General features: G+C 39.6%; 1 protein-coding gene across 1 annotated transcript; it reads left to right on the forward strand.

Moving 5' to 3' along the window:
* Nucleotides 1-535: 535 nt before the first annotated feature.
* Nucleotides 536-25,627, forward strand: LOC118774530 (CD209 antigen-like protein E). The gene is made up of 7 exons (XM_036523877.1): nt 536-626; nt 2,129-2,215; nt 22,092-22,178; nt 23,094-23,195; nt 23,928-24,001; nt 24,299-24,424; nt 25,517-25,627. Exons 1-7 carry the CDS (start codon nt 536-538, stop codon nt 25,625-25,627), a joined length of 678 nt encoding a protein of 225 aa, XP_036379770.1.
* The last annotated feature ends 2,045 nt before the right edge of the window (nt 25,628-27,672 follow it).

Consider the following 27,672-nt stretch of genomic DNA (forward strand, 5'->3'; position numbering starts at 1 on the left):
CGGAACAACTTGGCTTTGTTCAGCCAGCAATATGAATAAATAAATGAATCAACACAGTTTCATTTGATAGAGCACATTTTTACAGTCAAGATTATTGCAAAGTGCTGTATACAGTGCATTTTCCAGAGGGAATAAAACGATCAGTAAACTCAGACTTATTGGGAAAAACAGGGAAAATTATTCCCTGACCCAAGAAAAGGCAGGGTTTGTTAATTCCATTGCTCATTAGCACCCCCATCGGTCAGCCAGGGCACCTGCAGTTCGCTTGTGTAAAACAACTTCTGTGTCCTCTGGGTACGGGGATTTTGGTGTGCAAAGAAGTGGCAATTGGAATCATGTCTCCGTCTGCACCCTCTCAGACTGTAGAGGAGGGGGATTCAGCAATGAGAGGCTTAATGATACAACTGGACATTCCAAATTGGGTTAGCTAATTAGTTAGCCAATGATCTATATTGGGGACAGGGTGGAATGCAGCTACCTAAAACTTCCTATTTTTTTAGTCTTGCCTAATATCTGAGATCTCATAACAACTGAAATGGTCAAAAAGGAAAACGAGATAGTGTTTCAGAAACATGCATCACTGGCCAACACAAGCAACGAGCTTGCCCTGCCCACTTACATCAGGGGTAAGTCACTTATCACTGGAAAGGATCTTTTGCTGATCTTCAGCCTACCATACACCCCATCTGTATTTCATGAAAGGTGTCTTGTGCTGTTAGCTGGCCAAGACTGAGTTCAGCTCCCTTTAATTGGGGAGTATGGAGGGCAGCTGGCATACAGGAAGACTACAATGTCATTAGCACACATGGTCAGTCAGAAATTGCAGCCATCATTTTAAAATGCTTAGTGGGCCCTGGTGAAAGTTCAGGTGTGCCACACTCACCTAGGCCTACTTGTGGAGGTGGTTCTGTTTAGATCACACCAAAAACACAGCCCAATTCAACCTGTCATCCTGTGAGTTACGTTCAAGCTGTGCAGGTAATGCTATACCAAATATTTGTGTTTAATATGTCAGAGGATTACAACAAGCTTTATGAAAGTCTACAAATTCATTTTCTCAATCGCTGCAGTATACTGCCGACCACGGCAATTAATTTTTATCAGAGGAAACCTGTGTTTTTTTCAGTCTGAAATTATTCTATTTGCATCTCTGGTCAACAGTTGCATGTGCACCGCCCACATTATGCTCTATCTGCTTTCCCCTTCTTTTTCTACTTCTGCATTTTTCTTTCCCCTCTCAGTTTGTGCATCTCAGTTGTTGTTTTTTTCATTTTTCATTTGAAACATCAGTTCCAATGTCTGAGGGGACATTATATTCCGTTATAAAGTTCAGTAAGGACTCAAATCGTAAGCCTGCAGGTGAGTAAGTGTTATTTGTGCAAAAGATGAAATTCGGTTAATATTACTGTTCAAATTCTACAGTCAGTGAAGCGTTCTCTGTCACTTGATTGTGATTGTGGACACATGTTAAGATCATGTTCTACACATTTACTGAGGCTGTACTCTATCAACCTGCTTTTACTCACAGTCAGCTTTCAGTTTTGGTGTCATGGAAGCAGTTTTATGAAATAAATGGTTCATTCAGTAAGTTTCAATGCGGGACGTGAACTCCAGGCTGTGGGGTTAACAACAGTACTTGAAAGTAAATATCTGGGGTGAGGGAGATAAGAACATGCTATCTACAGTATTCCATTTTAGAATTAATTGTCTCTCTTATCCAAATACAATCCTGGATTTAACCACACAGATCCCCATATAACCACAATGTCAATATCTGTGAATATTAGAATTCTCAGGTGATTTTTTTTTTTTACATCTATGCCACCTTTAAAACGTGAAAAAATGTGAATTCTACTCACCTTCAATTGGTTTTTCACATAGCTATTTTTAAAAATTAATTAATTAATTAAATTAAATTACACTGGGCACTGAATTTATAGTTTACTGATTGTAGTTTGCAGTTTATGGATTGCTTTTAACTGAAATGTATGTGGTGGAATCTACATGTATATCTACATGTATAGCATATATGTATATGTATGTATAGCATAGCATGTATAGCATTCTGTTTTCAAAAAGGTAAAAAACCTTGCTGAATTCATTTTTAATTTTGCCTGTCCTCTCTCAGGAACTCAGGAAGAAGATATAACCTATTCTGAGATCAAAACTACAGACTCTTCCTCCCCCAAGACAGTGCCCCACTGTGGACCAGCAAGTCAGTCACTCGTGTAACATCACAGATATTGTTGTACCCAAAGTCAGTATAGTTACATGTTATACATGTTATAGCCACAGCTCATGCGCTGGTGACATAGAGAAGAGAGGCAGCAATATCACACTTTGATGCTCTACAAAACAGGAACAAAGTTAATGTAATAAAGGGTATGATATTGCACTGTACTGTTTACTTAGTACACAGCCTTATCCAGGTTATATAGTTCATATTTTACACATTACCCATTAACACAACTGCATTTGCAATAATTAGGCCATTCAGGTTAAACACTCTTAAACAAGAGTACCACAGCAGTGCCACACTTTAGAACTGAACCTGCAACATCAAGGATATAAATCAAACTCCTTAACCAGCACTCCACACTACCATTTGTGTTTGATATGTAACCCTGTGAATGAAAATCTTGTGGGAACTGTCTCTGCAGTGCATGTAAACACTGTAATCCTGACAGGGGAGAAAAATGAGCAAGGCTCACATCCTTACAGACAGGCTGCAGTGTGTCTGGTGCTGCTGTGTGCTGTCTTACTGACTGCCATCATAGCCCTGAGTGTTTGCTGTGAGTATGATACACTGTCAATGCACACACACTGTGTGTTTACTGTATGTTTTGTACTGTCTAATGTGATATGTGTGTGTACATATGCGTGAATGTGAAACCTTTTTAAGGCTTTCATTTTTATGTTCATTTTTTTATATTTTAGGTGCCAGTTATATTTTGAGTCAAATGTTGTTCAGCATGCTATGACAGCATTATTGCCTATGTAAATCATATTTCAGGATTTTCATTCTGCTACTATTTTTTGCATAAGTTTTTCTTTTTCGTTATAAAGTAACTAAATATTTTTGGACTTCTTCTAGTTCTTTCAGCTTTTAATGAAATTCCATCTGTATAATACAAAAAGTTTATGGAGTGGTGTAGAGTAAGTTTCAGTTCCTGTTATCCTGTCTGCTACTGCCTCCTTATGCTACAGTATAGATGTCCTTAAATGGGTGGCATTCAAAGTGAGGGGTGTGCTGATCATGATACAGCTTCTGAAAACAGAGTTGTGGTTGCCTGCTGTACAATTGTATGTCTCAGCTAAAATTCACACAATGACTTTGACAGATGACAGCTTGACGTGAACTTTTTTTGGATTGAGTTTTACAATTTTAGACAAAGCTATATGCATCACACTGACACATATTGTTGTGCGAACAATGGCCTGATTGATTAATTATAGTATTTATGTAGTAGTTATATGTAATAGTTTCCAATTCTATCTGCTAATATATTTCCGGATGTTTTCCCCTCATATTTTAGATGCAAGCCTGTCCCAGAAATATTCAAATATGGAGAGGAATCTGGAGCACCTCAGAGCCAATTACAGCAACATCATTGAAACCAGCAGCCAGCTACAGAGATACCACAACAGATTCCTACAGAAAGTCCCCCTGTTGGAGAAATACTGCCCTCTTATTTCACAGAGTGAGTGGCACTACTCTGTGAGCAGTTGGCAAAACAGCAAACAGAAGACAGGGAAACAATGAAGATGTATTAATGATCTTTTCTTTTTCTTGTAGGAGTGAAGTCTTGTTTTAAAGGATTGTGTTTGTTGTTTAATGGTATATGAACAGAAACTCTTGTTTTTCTGTACAGAGAGAGTGTGTAGACCCTGCCCACAGGGCTGGGAGCAGTTCAACTCCAAGTGTTACTACTTCACTACTGAGTGGAAAAACTGGAAGGACAGTCGCAGTGACTGCCTGAAACAAGGAGCTGACCTTGTGATTATAGAGATTGAAGAGGAACAGGTAAACCTGAGTGAGTGAGTTTCTTAGTGCCCTACAATGAGTGAAAGTGAGTTGTGTTACAAGTAACATTACTGAATACTCATTAGCCACAGTGGAACTGAATTTTTCCCATATTTTAAAACACTTATACGGCGAAGTCTGTTTCATATTTTAGCTGTTTGTTAAACTCATTTATCAGTGTTTTGTAGCTCAATTATCTTTGTTTTGTATGATTTGTGTTATTGCTCACTGTCCTCATGATCTCTGGAATACAATGTATCATCTGTGAAATGATGGACTATGGGCAGGGTGGTGAGTCTGGTTTTGGCTGAGTGGCCCTTTTCCCATGGTTAGACCTCTTGTATTCTTATGTATCAGTGTGGACTGTCTCTCTCAATGTCTCTGTCAGCAGAGTGAGTAGTGAAAGTCATTCTATGTTTGTGTACAGGAGTTCATCTCCAACCACACAAAAGAAGGTGAATACTGGATTGGATTGAGTGACTTGGAAACAGAGGGGACCTGGCTCTGGGTTGACAGAACTCCTCTACAGAAAGGGTGAGAAATCTCACTTACACATCATAGGGGATAACTCTACAGACAGAGGAGAAAATTGACATAAAATCATGAATCTCCATTACACAAACATGGTCTACATCTCTGAGTAATATGCATGAATTTCTGCAGTTATACATAGTCAAGATTTTGCCTCTGTGTTGTATCGTGTGTGTTTTTACGTATTTCATCCTCAATCTGTGTAAGTGATGGGAGTACTGAGAACACTTTACAAACTATTACATTTTGCATTCAGATTTGTATTGAGACTAAAAACCCTGAATACATTCCCAGTCTGCAGTGCCATACAGTAAAGTAACAGAGGCAGCAATAGAAAGATAATGTGAAGGAGGAGTCACTGTATCCCTGTAGGCAGCAATAGAGAAGTACAGCTTCTCGGCCCCATTCAATCTCTCTCCTTTCTTTCCCAGATTCTGGAGGAATGGGGAGCCTAATGATTATTACATGAGTAAGAATTACCCAAGTCATGGGTATCAAGATGCAGACTGTGCATTTACTTTTCCTGGTGAAAATACATGGGCTGATAAACCCTGTTATTCATATGAGAAGTACGTCTGTGAGACTGAGGCTCTGCTCCCTTGAATATCTTTTTTTATGAGGAATAATGTAAAATGCTGTAAATGGAAAAATCAAGATGATACATTTTTACTCTACAATGTGTTTAAATATTAATCTGTTTCTTTGAAAAAATTAATCTTGTGTTATGTATTAATGTAGTAAAACATGCTTACTTGCTGAAAATGTTGGAATACAGTATAACAGTATTTTTACATATTTTAGATTTTGTCATTCAAAAATAATTCCAATGAAATACAGTAAGGAACAGAGGGTTTTGGGTCATCATCTTTTATGATCTTATTGAGAAAAAATCTGTACCTAATTCGCTGCACTGATGAGTAGACAGCAAGAAAGCATTTTTAAAGCACATTATATTAGAGCATCTCCTAAGAAAATAATATTCTAAATAAGTACTTTATTCTCTTTATATTCATACACTTTAAATCATGGCTACATCCTGTAACTCTACTGCCACCTCTGGGTGTGGCTTTGCTTTTGATGTTTTAAATGTACCCCACCCTGCCTTAGTGAAGCTATGTGTATAAATATAAACACAGTGTATAAATAACAAATTCATTACCATATATACTAAACTAATTGCATTTATAAAATGTACATTTAATCCTTTGGCTGGAGTGATTGAGTGGCATTACTGTGAATCCAGAGCATCAGAATGCTTGGCTGTTAAACATGGCATTTAGTCATTGGAAGATTGTTTGCTTATTGGTGTGCACATCAACGAGAGAAATAAATATTTTGATGTTTCCAGTTTGTGCTCATTCATAACCTTTACCCCCTGCCCTCTGACCTGTGTGTAAGTGTGGCAGGGAGACAGGGACGCCCAACTTGCCAGGCAGTGACTGTACAAGAACATGACTAAACAAACTGTTACTTTGGCCAGCAGCTGTACACTGGAGCTACAGAAAACAGCAAACACAAAATAATTAGTTCAGTAATACCAAAAAAATCCCAAAACAAACCAAAAAAACCCATGCCCCACAGTTTACTGTATATTCAGGTCCCTTTCATCCTTAGTCTAACAAAGGAAACAAGCCACACCTGAGCTGATAATCAATCAGCCCCAGCTGTGCAGGTGCCTGTCTGTGAGGCTGCTACTGTCCCAGGTCCTGAAGAGTCCCAGGCTGTGGGACAGCAGCCAAAAAAATGTGGGAGTGGCTTTCTGAACTCCTGCCACTGCCCTTCCAGCATCACAATGATGCAATGCAATATTGTCAGTTAATGTTATGTAAATTGGTATCCATACTATTTGTAAATCTGTTTCATGTAATCTGTGTAAGTTGCTCTGGATAAGAACATCTGCTAAATGCCACTTATGTATTATAATATAAAGTGGAAAAAGATTGCATTTACTTGTTTGTAGGGATGTAAGGATGCACACAGCTCATGGTTCGGTTAAGACCACTGAACAGTTTTAACGATGTGTTGTGAGTCTTTCATTGGCTTTGCAGATACAAAACACAGCTGTAAAGTGAATACAAGACTGACAGGATCACCAACAAAGTGCAAGACCAGTTTTAGCCATCAAAGAACTTTGTTTTTTCAGGACAGGCCATTTTTTTCAAACGAAAACACAACAGACCATAGAAACATCCACAGCACATACAGCTATAAGAGGAGAAGAGAGATCTCTAGAAGCAGCCTTCATTGGTAATGTACACAATGTATGCACAAAAGATAAAGGAGGGACATACACTGCACTCGCCTTCCCAAGCAACGACGTGTACAGCACAGTGGGCCAGGCGTCACACAATATCCCAGGAGCCCAGAACAAAGGTAAGGAATTGTACAATGTACTACAGAGTGTGTCTGCTCATGAGAGTATAAAAACATTTGTGATAAAAGGTATTTTTTAATTGTATTTGGCTATCATCATATCAGCACCAAGACTGAATTGTTTCTGTAGGTCATACACCATGTAATGATGACTTGTGTCTCAGCATTATGTATCTCAAAAATACATTTTGATCAAGCACAAAAAGACCAAGTTAGTCACATGCATGAAGCAGAAGGTCTCTGGTGGTCAAAGTGATGGAATGTGTTAAAGATCTATTTCTGGGATTTGATATATGAAAACCAGTAAGGAACTGTCCCTTTATTTAGAGATACTGTATGTTAAGAAATGCATGTTTGGTGCTTCTGAGTGGCTCAGTTGGTAAAAGCCCCCTGAGCCCTATGATACTGATTTGATCCCAGCCGTGTCACCACCTTACAGTGACTGGGAATCCATAGCAGCGGAACAACTTGGCTTTGTTCAGCCAGCAATATGAATAAATGAATGAATCAACACAGTTTCATTTGATAGAGCACATTTTTACAGTCAAGATTATTGCAAAGTGCTGTATACAGTGCATTTTCCAGAGGGAATAAAACAATCAGTAACCTCAGGCTTATCGGGAAAAACAGGGAAAATTATTCCCTGACCCAGAAAAAGGCAGGGTTTGTTCATTCCACTGCTCATTAGCACCCCCACTGGTCAGCCAGGGCACCTGCAGTTTGCTTGTGTAAAACAACTCCGCCTATCTGTGTCCTCTTGGTATGGGGATTCTGGTGTGCAAAGAAGTGGCAATTGGAATCTCTCAGACTGTAGAGGAGGAGGATTCAGCAATAACAGGCTTCATGATACAACTGAACATTCCAAATTGGGTTAGCTAATTAGTTAGTCAATGATCTATATTGGGGTGAAGGGACAGTGTGGAATGCAGCTACCTAAAACTCCCTAGTTTTTTAGTCTTGTCTAATATCTGAGATCTCAACAATTGAAATGGTCAAATGGCATCTCTGGTCAACAGTTGCATGTGCACCGCCCACATTATGCTCTACTTCTGCATTTTTCTTTCCCCTCAGTTTGTGCATCTGTTTTTTTTTTCTCCATTTTTCACTTGAAACATCGGTTCCAATGTCTGAGGGGACATTATATTCCGTTATAAAGTTCAGTAAGGACTCAAATCATAAGCCTGCAGGTGAGTAAGTGTTATTTGTGCAAAAGATGAAATTCGGTTAATATTACTGTTAAAATTCTATAGTCAGTGAAATGTTCTCTGTCACTTGATTGTGATTGTGGACACATGTCAGGCTCATGTTCTATACATTTACTGAGGCTGTACTCTATCAACCTGCTTTCACTCACAGTCAGCATTCAGTTTTGGTGTCATGGAAGCAGTTTTATGAAATAAATGGTTCATTCAGTAAGTTTCAATGGGGGAAGTGAACTCCAGTCTGTGGGGTTAACAGTCCTTTGAGAAAATGAAAGTAAATATCTGGCATGAGGGAGATAGAAATGTGGTATCTACAGTATTCCATTTCAGAACTGACTCTCTTATCCAGATACAATCCTGGATTTAACCACACATATCCCCATAATAACTACAATGTTAAAATCTGAATATTAGAGGTGATTTTTTTTTTTTTTTTTTTAATTTATGCCACCTTAAAAGATGAAAAAAGTGAATGCTATTCACTGTTCAATTGATTTCATAATTTTTGAAATTCTAAAAGGTAACTGGTCACTGAATTTAAAATTTACCTGTCAGAACTCAGGCAGGGACTCAAGCACAGACAGGGAAGACCAGAACCCGTAGGGCTTATTAAATCCAGAGGGTAATCCAAAAACAGGGTCAAAACAGGCAAAGTCCAAAACCAGATAAACACAGTGAACATACCAAAAATCTAATCCAAGAAAGTGTCATAGAGAAAAACAGGCAAGACCAGCAAAACAGGCAGGCGGAGCAGGAACCAAGGCCGGTAGCAAAACAGATAAACTGAGACAAACTGGCAATGAGACAAGAAACAAACAGGGAATATATAGGGCGATGCTGATGGAGATGGGATGCAGGTGTGCAGGCAGGCAGGTGGAGACGGTCAGGTAATCAGATGGGCGGAGACAGGGCGGAGGGCAGGGCAGGGCTGAAACACAGGGAAAAACAAAAGCACATGGACAGGGAAAACAAAAACAAAAATAAACCCGGTTAAGAAGCCGCAGTCCTGACATTACAGTTTTCAGTTTGCCTGGAGTTTAAATGTATTTGATGGAATGCACATGTATGACATATAAAAAGTCCTTGCCATTTTCAAGGACAGTTATTGGTTTGCTTGTAACTGAAATTTATGCGGTGGGATCTACATGAATGCCATATAAATAGTCCTTGCAATTTTCAGAAGGTAAAAAGCCTTGCTGAATTCCATTGTAAATTCTGTGTGCCTTCTCTCAGCGACTCAGCAAGAAGATGTAACCTATTCTGAGGTGAAAACTGCAGACCCTACCTCCCCCCAGACAGTGTCCCACTGTGAACCAGCAGGTCAGTCACTGGTGCAATGCACATATTGCTGTGCCCCAAGCCAGTACAGTTATATGTTGCAGTCATTGACACTATTTTTGTAGTGCAATATAAATGAAAATATATATATATTCTACTAATAAAAATCACTTAAAGTAGGGTCAGTGCAAACACACAAGACTGTAAAGTAGACTGGTCAATGAAAGGACATGGGCAAAGGAGAATATATGAGTCAGAGCCTTGGATTTGGTTATTGTATAAAAGATCTGTTACCATACAGACCATAAAGACCATCGAACTCAAATAAGAGTGTATCATCTGATTCACTCTCTATGAACATAACACACAGCTACCACATAACGACATGAGTAACATTGTGACCAATGGAATACAAGAATATTTTAGCCTCAAAACAACTTCCTGTTCTCTGAGGACAGGTTCCTTTTTCAGCTGAAATTCAGCATGCCATTGAAACAGCCACAGCTCATGTAGCTGTAACATAGAGAGGAGAGGCAGCAATATCACACTTTGATGTTCTATAAAACAGTGACAAAGTTAATGTGCTAAAGGGTGTGATAGCACATATCATTATTTGCCTAGCACAGGCTTATCCAGAGTGCTTTATATAGTTCATATCAACTCACTCAACCGCTCAACCACGTCTTAAAAAGAGCCCTCTGTTTGCCCTTGAGGGAGAGAGGAGAAGAAGATGATGTTTTGTGTTAAACAAGTGGAAACCTTGTTATGTGTGCTTGATAGCCAACTATCCTACTCCCAGTTTGCAGCAGTGAGTTGGGTGTTCAGATTCTTTTTGTGCAACATCCAAAGGATAAGCCCCTAGCTCACTATGTATTCTATGCAGCGTGTTGTGAAGGCCCTGGTCCTCTCATGCCTGGACTACTGTAACTGCCTCTTTGCTTGTCTTCCTGCCTGTGTCATAAAACCCCTGCAGCTAATTCAGATTGTCTAAACCCTTGTCTAAAACCTTCCTAAATGAAGTCAAGTCACACCCCTCCTCACCTCACTGGCTTCCTGTTATTGCTCGCATCAAGTTCAAAATCTTGGTGCTGGCACACAGGACAGTCAATGAGACAGCCCCCTATATACCTACAATCGGTCTTCAAACTGTATGTACCACCCAGATCTTGACGGTCTACAACCCTCAGTGGTAAAATGCACTTCCCATGGGGGTCAGGACAGCAGTCACTGGCTGTCTTCTGACGTACTCTGAAGACTTACCTCTTCAGACTGCATGCCGGTTCCACCTAGATCCCCACCTAACACCTTCTACTTGTATTACTTGCTGTTTATTTTATGTATTATTTCATATTTATTTTATATTATATTACATTTATTTTATGTACTATTGCTATGTGTTTTGGATTCTGTGATCTGGTGACTGTGATGTATGCTAGTATGTGTACTCGGCTTCCCTTCTAGGTTATCTAGTCAGGTTGCACATATTAATTTATGGTATGGCTTGAATGGTGTTGTGCTCACACTCACTGGTCTGTGAGTGTTGTTAGCCTGATCTTACACTGTTGCTCATTCAACATGAATGGATACATTTCTGTTCTTTTGTGCTGGCAGTTGCTCTGGATAAGAGTGTCTGCTGAATGAATGTCATGTAAGTTGTAGATCAGACAGGTTAAAGAGGAGGATTTTTAGGTTGAGGGGCTTCTCAAACGTTTATGTCTGAATTAACATATGTTTGACAATTATTTACTTTTGGATTATTTTCCCTGATTTTTTACTGGTGATTTTGTTTTTTTTTTTCAGCTGGTTTTCAAGCCTTTTTTCTGTTTGATAAATATCTTTTTGTTGTTCAATACTTTGAGTTACAATGTATGATCATGCAATTGATAACCATATGGGAACTGTCTTTGTAGTGCATATAAACACTACAGTCCTGACAAGGGAGAAAAGTGGGCCAACCTCAAACACCTACAGACTGGCTGCAGTGTGTCTGGGGCTGCTGTGTGCTCTCTTACTGACTGCCATCATAGCCTTGTTTGTATATTGTGAGTATGATACACTGTCCGTGTCGGTGTGTTTACTATGAGTATGATACACTGTCCGTGTCTGAAGTTCCTATACTCTTGGTTTGCCCTCACAAATATTAGAGCAAAAACATAGTCAAATGAAGGCCAATCAAAATCTTATAGAGATGTACTATCATTTACAATGCCTGAAAATAGAATATTTTGCTGCAACAAGGTTTTCACCTTATGATAATGCTGAACATGTCATAATGGACTACATTATTGTGTGAAAATGTTCTGATTTTATTATATTTTCCAAAATAGAGAGTTAGAGTAGGTAATGCCTGTCTTCAGCTGCATTTGAGTATGTTTTCCCTGTATTTATTAGATACAAGTCAATCTCAGAAATGTTCAACAATGGAGAGACATCTGAACGAGCTCAGAGCCAATTACAGCAACATGACTGAAGTCAACAAACAGCTACAGAGATACTACAATAATGTCTTACAGAAATTCCACTATATGGATGAATACTGTCCCTACGGTTCACAGAGTGAGTGGCTCTACTATGTCTGTATAATGTTTAGCAAGTGGAAGGGAGGGAAATATCAAGCTTACATTTTCTGCTTATTTATTTACATTTGTTTTAAAGAGTCTTCTTTGTTGTTTAGAGGAATTTAAGAGGGACTGTTGTGTTTTCTTTCTGTACAGAGAGAGTGTGTAGACCCTGTCCACAGGATTGGGTGCAGCTCAACTACAAGTGTTACTACTTCTCTACTACAGACAATATTTGGACACACAGTCGCAGTTACTGCCAGAGGGATGGAGCTGACCTGGTGATCGTAAACAGCATAGAGGAACAGGTAAGATATTGCTTGAGTGGGTGAATGAATGAGCGGGTGAACATGAGTAAATGTGAGAAAAAATGACATTACAGAATGCTCTGTATTGGCATTGCACCTGATTTTGTTTCCCACATATTTTTAAACTTGTACAGTGAAGTGTGATTGATATTATTCCTGGTTTGTGTAGCTTGTTTATAAATTTTTTACATGAGTCAGGCTATTTCTCCTTATCTGACAGGTCCAGGGTGTATCAGTGTGGACTGTGTGTCTCTTAGTGTCTTTGTCAGCAGAGTGAGTAGTGAAAGTCATTCTGTGTCTGTGTTCAGGAGTTCATAACCAAACACACAAAAAGCTACTATTACTGGATTGGACTGAGTGACTCAGAGACAGAGGGGACCTGGCTCTGGGTGGACAGAACCCCTGTGCAGAAAGGGTAAGAAATCCTACAGACACATCATAGAGAATGGCTCTGCCCACAGAGGAGATACATGAACCTCCATCTCACATACAACTGCTCTCCATCCTAGAGGGCTTAGTAATATGCATTAATTTCTGCAGTTATGCTTAGTCAAGGTTTTCACATACTTAAAGCCGGTGTATTATGTGTGTTTCCTTATTCCATCCACATGTTTTCTAAGTGATGGGAGTCTTTGAATGGTGTAGAAAGGTACTGTATTTCTGTAGGCAGAAGAAGAAAAGTAGAGCTTCTGTGTCTCATTCAGTCTCTGTCCTTTCTCTCCCAGATTCTGGAAGAGTGGAGAGCCAGATAACCAAGGAAAAGATAGGCACTATAAAAAGCACCAAAATGCAGACTGTGCAGCTACTACTCCTGGTGAAAATAAATGGGATGATATACCCTGCAATTTCGTCCAGAGGTATATCTGTGAGACTGATGCCCTGCTGATCTGTGATCAATTAAATGAATTACATTTAGGATAAGAAAGTCTAGGGTCACCTAAACCATCTGCTACATGTAAATAATTTGCTCCAGTGGTAAGTAGACAGCAAAAAAAGATTTTAAGCCATGTTATAGTATATGAGCAACTGTTAAGAAAATAAGATTCTCAAGAGGTGCCTCATCCTCATTATATTTGTGTATTTTGAATCATGGCCTGTATCTCTATCAACATAGTATGTTTTTCACTCCATAATATGTTTAAATATATTTTTTTCAGAAGTTTAATCCTTTGTCATGAATCAATGTGGTAAAACGTGACTACTTGCACCAAAACCTGGAACAGTGTGACTGTATTTGTATATATTTCGCATATGATCTTTAAATAAATGCTTAAAATTCTGCACAGTGAGGAAAGTTTTGGGTCACTATCTATTATTATTTACTTCAGCAAGGTTCTGTAAATGATATGCTGAAGTACTGAGCTACCAGCAAAAAAATGTGTGCATGTGCAAAGAAAATGTACTGAATGCTGTACTCAAGGTGTACTTTATTCTCATTAGATTTGTGTATTAAAATGACCTTAAAATGGCTACAGCTGGTAACTCTGTCACCAGCTTGATGTGTGGCTTTGTGTTTCCTGTGTTCCCACCCTGCCTTGTATAGTGTATACATACACTTTCACTTATGAAGTGTTCTTTTATTTTCTGAGAGCAAAAAAAAAAAACAACTACATTTCTCAACAAATAAAAGATCTTTTGAATAATTGGGCTATCCTCCCTTATAAATGTTTAATCAAATGAGTGAGTTTAAAGTCAGACAGAATAAACTCTAATACAAAGCTGGTGTGGTAGTAGAGTGGTGTACTTAAGAATATATATTTCCCTTGTTTCTATCACACCTCAGAGTATTTAACCAGACAAGAGGAGGCTACATCACAGAGCTCATTGGTTTTACGCAATAATCTGCTGTCTGCTGTGTGCTTTAAAGCTGTTTGTTTTTATTAGTTTTGACGATAATTGGTTTGGAATGAGACCATGAATCAGTTGAGTGGAACAGAGGTGTGAAAACATTAGTACAAGAGATGGAAAGCTGTAGCCTATTTTACATCAGAAACAACATACTGTGTCTGAGATCATTACATTAGAGGATTGCTTCAACAAATAATGTTATTGATCATCCATGTCTTTAGTTTGGTTCAGTTCTCTTTGATTTTTTCCCAGCCAGTCCTGCAACACCTCTTACTTTTACCCACTACCCTGAAACTCCACTGCTTCACCTCAGCGCCTCAAACCTTTCCAGAAGCTTCTCAATACAACCTCAACACAATAAGCAGCTATACACTTACCAGTAAGATATAGATTAGCCTCATTAATGTTTTGACCCCTGATCATCAGTTTTGACCCCTGATCATATTTATGATATTTCAGTAGTAAAGTTTATTTAAATTTCATTTGGCAGGTCCTTTTTTCTAGAGTGACAGAGCAAAGGTGCACAATCATGGCCACATGAACAACAGAACATACAGACAATTTCAGGCCACATTTTAGGAAGTATGAATAGCAGGAGGAGGAGGCCAGTAGACTGGGACAGTGTTGTGCAAGTTCACACTTCACAAGAGCTAGCTCAGAGATCAGTTCACACAGATTAAAATGAACAAGTTCACGTTCATAGTTCACAATTTTTAATTTTGAACAAGTTCACAGTCCCAGTTCATTTCCTCCATTTTTTAAATGAGCTATACTTGTATATTCATAAGTTATGTATTTTACTAGTGGAAGTGCAAAAGCAAATAAAGTAATAAAAAGTTCAAATCACAAAGTAAATTCCTTTGTTACTCGCCACCACTTGCACTAGCCATTTTGCAAAAATTGTTTAAGATAGCCAGTGTTTACAGTACACCATGTACCCTGTCATATAAGGGTATTGTCCAGGGACTATTTTATGTGTACATCTACATGCACAGTGATTGTTACGCGGGATATGGGCAGTTGATTGCGAGCTGTCTAGCTGATGAGTTGCTCTAACAAAAACGTCTCCAGTATGGAATAACGCTGTCCGTGTTTATTCATCAAGCAGTAACTTTAACACACCCAAGGATTCCGAATTTCGCGCAAAACTGAATGAGCTCAAGTTAACGTCCTTTAACACGTCCATGAACGCGCTCTTTTAACGCGTTCATGCACAACACTGGACTGGGAGTTCTCTAGTTGGAGGTTAGAATCTTCCAGCAGAGTCAGTTTAATCCCATCATCTGAGAGGGATCTGTATATGTAGTCAAACTCATCACAAAAGCTCTCAAAAAGTCCTGATGAGCAACAGAAAACAACAACAAACAATTCAGTTTGCTGAGTAACAGTAACAGCATGAACATCAAAAAGGGAGAGAGAGAGAGAGAGGTGAGAGAGGAGAGGAAGAGAGAAGTTGTGAGTAACTGAGTGACCCTGTGCCACTGCCCAGGCCCAGAGGGAGGGGCTGTATGAGAGAAGCTGTAGGAGAGGAGAGGGCAGCCAGATTAGCAGTGCTGTCAGGGGTGATCCATCTCTCAGTGAGAGTGAGGAACTGGAGGAGGAGAAGGAGAAGGAAAGCACAGGCCAATATAAAGCCAACATGTCAGGGCAGACTGGTACTCCCAGAGGCCTCCTGTGATGCTGCCATAGCTGATTGGATACTGCTCTGGGTAGCGCAGGTTGGAGGGGGTGTGGCACTGTGGTTTACATTTACATTTATTTATTTAGCAGACGCTTTTATCCAAAGCGACTTACAAAAGTGCATACAGTAAGTACAGCGACAGTACAGGGACAGGATGTGTACAGTTCCACAATGAGACAGTTCTCAGCTGAGAGCAAGGTCTGTTTGAGGACGCAGTACATTTGTACAATTACAGCCTATAGGGCAACTAATACGATACACTTTCGAACGGCAAACTTCAACAACTTCAAACGGCACAATGAGCGTCAGGGTAAAGGCGGCAACAAGAGACAAATTTAAAAGCACAATTTAAAAAGCACAGCAATTTACGACAGCACTGATGGGCGGGGGGGGGGGGGGGGGGGGCAGCAATTGTATGCTGGGTCAGTCCAGGTAGAGTCTGAAGAGGTGCGTCTTCAGGCCCCGTCTGAAGGACTGGGGTGAAGAAGCTGTCCGTAGCGAGACCGGGAGTTCGTTCCACCACTGGGGAGCGATGTAGGCGAAACGCCGATGTCTGGCAGAACAAGCACCTCCTGCCTTGACCATGCAGGGAGCAAGGCGTCCAGTTGCTGCTGAGCGCAGGGGTCGGGCTGGTGTGTAGGGCTGGATGAGTTCTTGGAGGTAGGCAGGGGCTGTCCTGTTGACTGCAGAGAAGGCGAGGGTCAGGGTCTTGAATCTGATCCTGGCAGCGACAGGAAGCCAGTGGAGGGATTTCAGCAGGGGAGTAACATGGGAGAATTTGGGGAGGTTGAAGATCAGTCGGGCAGCTGCATTCTGGATGAGCTGGAGAGGCTGGGTGGTGCATGCTGGGAGGCCTGCAAGGAGAGCGTTGCAGTAGTCCAGTCGAGGGAGAACTGTGGCCTGGATAAGGAGCTGCGTCGCGTATGTGGTTAGGAACGGACGAATCCTCCTGATGTTGTGGAGGAGGAATCGGCAGGCCCGTGACGTGCGAGCAATGTACTCCTTGAAGTCCAGGTTACTGTCGAGGGTGATGCCCAAGCTCTTTGCTGGTTGATTGTATTGGAGGCCACACCTCCTGTAGTGGATGGAAAAACAGGCAGGGAGAAGGCAAATATGCAGTAATGAGTAGAAGAGCCTCCCTGGACAGATTCCCTGGATGGATTCCTTTTCTTTGCAAAACTGAGCACTCACATGATGAGGCTACCATCACAGTGCAGGCTTACTCTGAAATATCTAAATCCAGGTGCCAAATTTTTTGACTTAAAATCCAGCTGAGACTGCAAAATGAGTATAATGTAGTAAGAAATTAAAATACACCAGCCCAAATTGATCCACTTCAGGTAAACCACAGCTACAGTACTAACCACTCCATTTTGGTAACTTTAGCACTGTTTTAACAGAGGTCCTACAGTGACATGCTGAGTCACTGAGTCCTGGAGGGCACTGAAGCTCATGCTAATCAGATCAAATGTAAAAATAAACATAGTTCCTCTTTCTGAGAACTTACAGTGAGAACTAAGCGAGAATGAAAACAATCTAACGTGGCACATTTCTTTTTTCTTTTTTTTTCCTTTCAAAGAAGAACATTTAATTCCCCCAAACATCTTCCTCTTCACAGCTTGCTTTTTCAGTAGAAACATTGTAGACCACAGAAATGCCCTCCATCATGTGACCTTAACTTACAGAGAAGAAACAGATAAACCTCAGGCAGCAGTAGCCTGCATTGATAATTCACACAATGGATTCAACAGCATCTAAAGATTCAGAGGGGATATACTGTGGACTGGTGTCTCCAGACCGTGATGTGTACACACAACAGCCCAAGAGTTTATCACACAGGTAAGGACACCTGTACTAAAGAGAGTGTGTGGAGTGTTTAAGGGCCATGACAAAAAGTGGTGGGGACATGTCCCCAGCGTCCCCAGCGTAAGCCTATGTCAAAAAGTGATTAGCACGGTGCTACATTCCCTCTGTCAGTGAAAGACCGTAGGCAGGACACTAGCATCACCACTAGAGGGCGAACCATCCCTTAAAATTGCCAGCATGTCACCTGTGGTTGCACACGCATCTTGGGAACTGTGTGGCGTAGGTGCAGAGGGGAGCTGGCTCTGCTGAAAGAGTAGAAATTTTACACTCACTTTACAGGGGACAACAATACTGACAGATGAGAGACCAGGTGAGGAACAGGACTCTTTATCTCCCTCCCTCTCGCTGTACAGCCCATCAGAGAGCCCTGACTGAATGCTGTACATTTGGGTTTATTTACAGTTGGAAATGTAAAAAGCAAATGCAAGAAGAGCTCAGATGAAAGCACAATGGGACAACTATCACACTAGTTCAATTTTGGAGATCTGAACATATCTTTATGCTGCCATTTCAGTGAACGTAATTGTAACATACTGTATGTGGCACCACCTGTGGCCCAGTTACAATTAATGTACTGGAATGCATTGAAGTGTCAGGTTTATTCTGATAATTATCAGATATACAGCTTGAATGTGTATGGATGAATGGGAATGAATTTAACATGGTACTCTACTGGAATTACATATACAATCAGATCTACACCAATAAGCAAACAATGTTTGAGCTGATGAAGTAAATGCATAAGAATTTGTTTAAAAAAGGAGAGAAAGAAAGAAAGGCTTAGTTGGATAGCCATTCAACAGAAACTACAGAACTACATCACGATTTCTGAAAATTAAATTATTTTATTTTTCTCTCTGTTATTGAAAATAATGAAAATAACAGACTGCATGTTTCATTTTACTAGGTGCCTGTTGTTGTTGCTCTTTGTGTGGCTCATTCATCCATTCATCAGTGTTTAGTAAGATTTGTGTTGGTGTTTGGTACGCTCATATTTTCTGGAATGAAAGGTAATATTTGGTAAATTCTAGACTATGGGCAGGGTGGTGAGCCTGGTTTCTCTGAGTGGCCCCTTTCACATCATGAGACTCCCTTCAGTATGCAATTATTTATGCTGTTGCTCAGTACCTGACAGATCCAGTGTCAGTGTTGTGTGTCAGTATGGACTGTGTGTCTCACTGTCAGTAATCACAGTCATTCTGTGTCTTCAGGATTGGATCTACAGTCACACAAAAGGCTACTATTACTGGATTGGACTGAGTGACTTAGAGACAGAGGGGACCTGGCTCTGGGTGGACAGAACCCCTCTGGATAAAGGGTAAGAAATCCCACAGACACATCACAGCTAAAGATGAACCTGCATCTCACATTCAGCTACTCTCCATCCTATAGGGAGCTAAGTAATATGCATGGATATATATATATATATATCCATGCATATTACTTAGCTCTATATATATAAGGTGGGTTGCAGGAGATTTTATTTGGGTTGTCAAATAAATTTGCAGAATTTCTTCCATGGCCCACCTATCACACACTGGTGTGATTAGCCGTTTATCCTTCTGTTTTTTTTTCTATTTTGTGTGTATTTGTATTATTTTATTCATGTAACCCTGTGGTAGAACTGCCAATTGTATTGTATAGTTGTTCCACAGTTGTTCTCTATGTGACAACCTCTTCACACATGCAGGAGTGCTGAGGATAAATTAATGTAATCCTCTGATATACTTGCATGCAGCCTATTTTTTGCACTGCCAGTCTTGCAGTGTGATACACTGGAGTGGGTACGCATTGGATGAGTACTGTCCTGCTCTTCCCACACAACAATACTATATTAAGAATATAATTTAGAGAATAATTTTTTATCTCAATCAATATATTGAAAATATATGACTTGCAATATATTCTTGGTCTGGACAACACAATTCTCAGTATGTAATAGCATATTTCATTTTTGTATGTGTAACCCAGTAAGAGGAGACATCAGAGAGCTCATGTGATAATTTGCTAAATATTGTGCTGTGTGAACGTGCTTTGACTCATGTCAAATTTATTGTGAGTTCTTTATTCCAGTCTCTATAACTGGGAGTGATATCATTTCCTGTGTACCATTTTTACACATAGCTTTCCAGTTAGTGATGATGTAGTTCAGTTTGAGACCATACACAAGCTGAGCAGGGCAGAGGTGTAAAAACAATGGTACTGGTGATGAAAAGCACTCCTTACTTTAAATCAGAAATGTCATGCAGTGTGTGAGATCATTATGTTTGGGAGTTAAAGTAAATAAACCACTGAAGTGAACAAACTTCAACAATCAAACATTATTGTTCCTCCACTTCTTTGGTTTGGTTTGGCTACCCAGGTCAGTCCTGCTACCCTCTCCTCTGACCTTTACTCACTACCCTGAAACTCCACTCATTCACCTCAGTGCTTCTCAATGCAACAGCGGAGATGTGAGGCATCTTCTGTAGCTGACTAAAGGCCTGCCTCTTCAGGGTACACCTCAGTCCCCCAACTAAAGATGGATCTTTCACTCCTCATATGTGTAATTATATATACAGTGTATTGAAGTGCACTTCAGGCTTTTGTGTAAGTTATATGTTTGCATTGTGTTTGAAATGGGAGAGTTCCTGTCATGTACCTTGACAAAGTATTCAGCCCCCAAACCTTTTTTTCCACACAAATGATTTCCAAAACCTGAGATTTTGACCAATTAGACAGAAATGTCAACACTTAATAAGTATTCCCCCCCTTCTTTAGTACTTGGGTGAACCACCTTTTGCAGTTGTTATAGTCATCAGTCAAGATAAGTCAAAACATCAGTCTGTACAAAACATCTGTACAGTGTACTAATGAGAGTGTGCTCTATGAAACTACAAAAATGTTAGTGATGAAGGTGAATTTAAATTGTATGTTGCCGTCATCATATCCGCACCAAGACAGAACTGTTCCTGCAGGTCACATACCATGTGACAAGGAGTTGTGTGTCAATATTATGTATCTCCACACAATAGAGTAAGCACAAAAACACCAAGCTACACACATGCACAAAATAGCTGTTCTCTGGTAGTCAAAGTGACAGAGTGAGTGTGATAAATATCTATTTCTGGGGCCTGATATCTATAAAAACTGCATGCACACCGCCTACACGGTGACCATTAGAGGAGAATCTCTCTGCCTTTCCCTCCTGCACCTATTTCCGTATCTTTCTTTCCTCTCTGGATGTGTGTTTCTTTTAAATTTTTCATTTATACCATTAGTGCCAATGTCTGAGGGGGTACTTTATTCAGTTTTGAAGTTCAATAAGGGCTCGAATAGTAGGACTGCAGGTGAGTAAGTGTTATTTCTTCATAAGGTGAAGTTCTGTTTTTCTCATGTTACTGTTAAAGATGTACAGTCAGTGAAACTCTTCATATCATTCTCTGTCACTCTCTCTTTATAGTGACTGTGCGCTCGTCAGGACTATGTTCTACAAACTGATTAAGACTGTACAGTGTAAACTTGCTTTCACTCTCAGTCAACATTCAGTTTTTGTGTCATGGAGTACATATCAGAAAATAAATGGTTCATTCAGTAAATTTCAATGGGGGAAGTGAACTCCAGGCTATGGGGTGGACAACATTATTATAAGAAAACTAAAGTAAAATCTGGCATGAGGGTATATCTCCATTTTATAACTGACTGTCTCATATCCAGAATCATTCCTGTATTTAACCACACAGATCCCTCTATGATCACAATGCCAAAATTTGTGAATATTGCAATCCTCGAGTGATTTTATTGCATCTATGCCACCATAAAAAGTGAGAATGTGTGAATGCTGTTCACAGTTAAGTTGATTTTTTTTACATACCTGATTTTTGTTTGGTAATTCTAAAGTAAACTGCGGAATGAATATGCAATTTACTGATTGCACTTATAATTTGTATTAGTTATTTAAATGTATGTGGTGGAATCAAGATGTACAGCAGGGCTATTCAATTAGATTTGAATGGGGGCCAGATTATGAATATAATCCCAAATGAGAGGCCAGGACAATGTGGCTGAAATATGAAATATGGTCGAAATCTGACTAATCACATTAACAATTACAAAATACAGTTGCAAGACACATATAGGTGCATACAACTATAATAACGACAATGTATGGGTGCATATTGTATGAGTGCATTCAAATGGCAGCGTGCATCCTGTTTACATTTACATTTACATTTATTTATTTAGCAGACGCTTTTATCCAAAGCGACTTACAAAAGAAGTTTAGAAGTGAGTCTAGGTGAGCCATATCACATCACTAAATATCACATCACTAAAATTTTGAATTTCACTCTTTTACATTGTACAGCATTTAAATTGTCCTTGCTGTTTTCAAACACAATAAACTCACTTTATGTAAATTTCATTCTGCTTCTCCTCTCTCAGCAACTCAGGCAGAAGATGTAACCTATTCTGAGATCAGAACTACAGACTCCTCCTCCCCCCAGAGAGCATCCCACTGTGAACCAGCAGGTCAGTCACTTGTATAATACAGACATTGTTGTGCCAAAATTCAATGCATTCACATGTTGAAGACATGAAACTATATTTGTATTACAATGTAGATTACAAAAATATATATTACAACTCCTTAGAATTGTAATGTAATAATATAAATAGAGTAACTAGCCCTTAAATTAGAGGCCAAAGGGCTAAAATACACTTAAAGTGAGAGCCTTGGATTTGTTTATTATAAATTAATAGACCTGATACTATACACAGAGGATTACTGAAATAAAATAACTGTGTATAATCTATTTAACACTCTCTGTGAACACACATGTACCTACCATATGATGACATGAGTGACATAGTGACCAATGCAATACAAGACTATTTTAGTCTGAAAACTTCCTGTTCTCTGAGAACAGCTTCCATTTGATTGGAGCTTCCATCAGATGAAATATAGCATATCACTGAAACACCCACAGGACATGCAGTTGTAACACAGAAAGGAGAGACAGCAATATCACACTTTGATGCTCTACAAAACATTGGCAAGTTAATGTGTAAAAATGTGTAATATGGCTTCATTTTGCTTAGCAGACAGTCTTATCCAGGTTACTTTATATAGTTCACATATTAGACATTACCCATTAACACAGCTAGATCTGCACTGAAGCAATTCAGGTTAAGCATATTAAGCAAGGGCACAAAAGCAGTACTACACAGTGGACTTGAACCTGCAACTTCTGAGATACTATACAATCTCCTTAACCAATACTACACTGTCATTCATGATTGGTATATGACCATATCTTTGAACATCATATTGGAACAGCCTCTGCAGTGCCTATAAACATAGTTATCCTGGGTCTCATTCATCTTTACTCACATTGTAATAACGATGGAGTTTTGTTGTGTCTCTGCTAATGCTTGTTTCCGCAGAGAAAAGTGGACCAAACTCACATCCATACAGATTGACTGCAGTGTGTCTGGGGCTGCTGTGTGCTCTCTTACTGACTGCCATCATAGCCCTGTGTGTCCACAGTGAGTATGGTACAATGTCAATATCTGTGTTGGTGTGGATATGTCTGTAAATGTACATGTATATGTACAGATGTGTCCACTGTGAATCTGATTAACTTTTATTTTTAATTTTAAAAGTTTTACAAGTTTTACAAGATAGTTTTACAAGCCATTTACTTTTGTTGTGTCTTCAGCCATTTTATTTTAATGTCAATGTCAATGAGTGGGTAGCATGACAACATTTAGGCAAATTCACAGCGTTCTTTCGTTCTTTCCCATACTAGTTTCAAACAATGATTTTTTTGTAAAATGCTGAATATAATTTGGACACCATTCTTTGGTGGAAAACATTGTTTTGATACAAGTCATCACGTGGAGGTGAAAAATCATTTTCACACCATACCAGCCTGTGTGATTCTACTGAGCTGCAGCTTGTAGATTCTGCATGTGTCCTCAGATGGATTCACATTCTAATAGGAATGTGCTGTCAAGATGCAACCACTGAAAACAGAATATTCATGGCTGTCTATGGCAACATTATATATATTCTTCTCAGCTAAAATTCACAAGATGAGTTTGAGTGATGATTTACGTGGACCTGAGAGAAAAGGTTAATAATTCTGTTTGAATCATACTGAAACCTAGTGTGTTGTAAGCAATGGCCCGATTCATTAAATATATATCTGTATGTAGGGATCTATTAATGTGTCTGTTTGAATCTGGGTTTCAGTGCATTTCCCTTTTATGTGTTAGATGTAAGTCGATCTGACCGATGCTGCTCAACGATGGAAAGAGATCTGGAGGAACTCAGAGCCAATTACAGCATCGTGACTGAAGTCAACAACCAGCTACAGAAAGACCACAAAAACCTAACTAAAGAGAAGAAACAGCTACAAAATGATTTAGCATCACTACTGAAATTCTCCCTGTTGAAATACTGCCTTAGTTCAAAGAATGAGCAGCACTCCAATGACTACAGTCTGTTAAACGGCAAGTAGAGGGGTGGAGGAAGGAATTCTCTTTATTATTTGCACCTTTGTGTTTCTTTTTTTATCCACCTACCTTTGATAGAATCTGTTGCCTTTTATTTCCTTACAGCAAGAGTGTGTAGACCCTGTCCACAGGGCTGGGAGCAGTTCAATACCGAGTGTTACTACTTCTCTACTAAGTGGAAGAACTGGCAGGACAGTCGCAGTGACTGCCTTAAACAAGGAGCTGAGCTGGTGATTATAGAGAGTGAAAAAGAACAGGTAGGATCCTAAGTGAGTGAGTTATATTACAACCCCAAGTCTAGGGTCAGGGATCGTAACTAAAATAGTGAGTGGAGTATCCCTTCTCCCATCCCCAGCACTAGCCACACTAGCGACAATTCCATTAAAAAAAAAAAAAAAAAATTACTGTTATAAATAAACTAGGAAGCGAAATCAAAACTTCAGGAAGGGGAATATGCCAAAATAACAAACAGAAACACACAACTACGTAATTGGTTTAAGGGTCTACTTACCTAACAACAAGTCGTAAAACAAACAACAGAAAACTTAACCTAACTAACTAAAAACAAACAGGGGAAAATGTAATGATCAAACGAACGAACAAACAAACATACAAACAAACAAAAAAACGGCTCTCACCTCCCTACGGAGCTTTGAACAGATTTTGGTGGCTATTTACAATATACACAAAATTTTTACAAGGCAGATGAACTCAATAAGTTTTTTCCAACCAAAGGCCAACTCATTCTCCAACGATCACACAAGTCACACAAGAAGCAGGAGAGGGGAGTCTTGACCTTTGACCCACGAGTGCTACTTTTTCTCCCATCCTCCTTTCCCCTGAACCAATCAGGCTGGCGAAAGTCAACCACTGCTAATCTGCAGACAGGAGAGAAGGAGGGACAAAAGGGGACAAAACAGCCTCTATGACCTTGGATGTAACAGTTAATATGAGTGAATGAGAGCAGTGCTAAAAATGACATTATTGAAACCTTTGTAGCCATAGTGGAACTGAATTTTCCCAACATGGTAAACCTCTTATACAGTGAAATGTGTTTGTTGTTGTTGCTCTTTGTGTAGCTCATGCGTCAGTGATTTGTATGATTTGTATTTTGCTTGGTATTCTCATAACTTCTGGAATAAAAGGTATTATTTGTGAAACTCTTGACTATGGGCAGGTTGGTGAGCCTGCTTTCTCTGAGTTGTCCCTTTCACATCATTAGACATCTTTCAGTATCTTCTTTGTGCTGCTGCTCAGCATCTGACAGATCCAGTGTCAGTGTCATGTGTCAATGTGGACTGTGTGTCTCAGTTTCTCTGTCAGTAATTGTAGTCATTCTATGTTTTCAGGATTTCATCTACAGTCACACAAAAGACCACTATTACTGGATTGGACTCAGTGACTCAGAAACAGAGGGGACCTGGCTTTGGGTGGACAGAACCCCTCTGCAGAAAGGGTAAGAAATCCTACAGATACATCATAGGGGTCAGAGGATAACACACAGAGCAGAAACTAGTCATTAAAGAACACAAACCTGCCTACAAGTGGTCTTCATCCAAAGTAATATGTAGAGCACCATGCATTTGCATTCACCATTATAATGGGAGTCTCCACAATCTGAACCCTCTGAATCCTTATTCACCATCTGAAATTTCATCAAAAATTTGGAGTCACTTACACATTAACCAATACCTTAGGCGTGAAAGACATTGTGGGTAATGTTACAAACAGGCTTTGGCATCTCTCATGCCATCTCTCTCTCTCTCTCTCTCTCTCTCTCTCTCTCTCTCTCTCTCTCTCTCTCCCTCTCGCCATTAAAAAGAGAAGCTAATTAAGTCTGTCTGCATTGCACAATAAGATGTTTTGACTTGAATGCATCCATCCATATGCTTATGATAACAGTGTGTTTGGCTACAGTGTAACAGGTATCGCACAACAGCATTCAAAAAAGAACATAACTTGTTTTGTTACAGTAAATCAAAGGCTGACTGTTGTCATGTAGTCAAGTCATGTCATGTAGTCAAGACTATTCATCAGTCCAAGTGACTGTAACTCAATTACATAAGGTGCATTTGGAAAACCTGCATGAAAGTCCAGGGATAACAGGTACAGAAGCTACTATATTGGTTTAACTTTGATGTCAATCAGGGTCAGGATCCAGCAGGGTCCAGGGAGGTATCTGCAGGTAACTGGTGATCATGAGAGACGATGAGGTCTGTTGGAATGAAGAAAAGAGCCAATGGCCCTGACGAGTCTCCTGGATACAGATGAAGCTTAGGGCTCTGGGGGCCAGGGAAAGGACAGGAGTACTACACCCTGGGTGGGGGTTCATGCAATAGCCTCACACTTCATGGAGGCTACACTTTCCACTTTTACTTATCTCTTACTTTTTAGTTCTCACTTGGTTTTCCCTTTAAGTTCACAGAAAGTGGAGTTTTTTTTTTTGTTTTTTTTTTGCATGACCTTTGCTGCTCTGGAGCACTTGGCTGAGTATCTCACTTTTGAATCTCTGTGTTTGTTATGCAAAAACATTGTTGAAGTTGAATGTAGTGGTTAATACTGTGTATGTTGTGCACTTAAAGTATATTGTTCTGAATGGTCTTGAATGTTTTACTTTGTTTTGATATGTTGTGATATGGTACATAATATATGATGTATGATATATGATATATGACATAACATATGACATATGGCATATGACATATGACATATGACATATAATATGATATGATATTATACTAATTTTGCAGTCTCAACTTGCTGTTTTCAGCTATGGCAGCATCACTGGGGGCCTCTGGAAGTGCCAGTCTGGCCTGAAAGGCTGACTTTATCTCAGCCCCTGCTTCCCTTCTCCTCCTCCAGTTCCTCACTCTCACTGAGAGATGGATCACCCCACACAACCTCTCCTCTGCTATTTCCTGCAGCTTCTTTCATACAGCCCCTCCCTCTGGCCTGGGCAGTGGCACAGGGTAACTCAGTTACTCACAACATCTCTCACCATCTCCTCTCTCTCTCCTTTTTGTAATTTCCATGCTGTTACTGTCACTCACCAAACCGAATTGTTCCTTGTTCTCTATTGCCCACCAGGACTTTTAGAGAGCTTTCTTGATGAGTTTGACTTCCTGTGCAGATCCCTCTCAGATGATGCAACCCAACTTATTCTGCTGTGAGGCTTTAACCTCCAACTAGAGAACTCCCAGTCTACTGGCCTCCTCCCCCTGCTATTCATATTTACTAAAATATGTTCTGAAATTGTCTGTATGTTCTGTTGTTCATGTGTCCATGTTTGTGCACCTTTGATCTGTGATCAAATGTTTGTTTTTCATACAGACCAAGGATGGGGACAGACCACAGATTCAAATAGATCATTTATTTCTTGCTCTTTTTGTTTATCATCATTTGTTCTCAGAATACATATGAAATACATAAAGGACAGAAAAACACAGATACTCGCAACAAGGCATCCATAAAAAATGACCTAATATTTATTACTAATGTAAATACT

Source organism: Megalops cyprinoides, chromosome 3, assembly GCF_013368585.1.
Source record: "Megalops cyprinoides isolate fMegCyp1 chromosome 3, fMegCyp1.pri, whole genome shotgun sequence".
Taxonomy (NCBI): Eukaryota; Metazoa; Chordata; class Actinopteri; order Elopiformes; family Megalopidae; genus Megalops; species Megalops cyprinoides.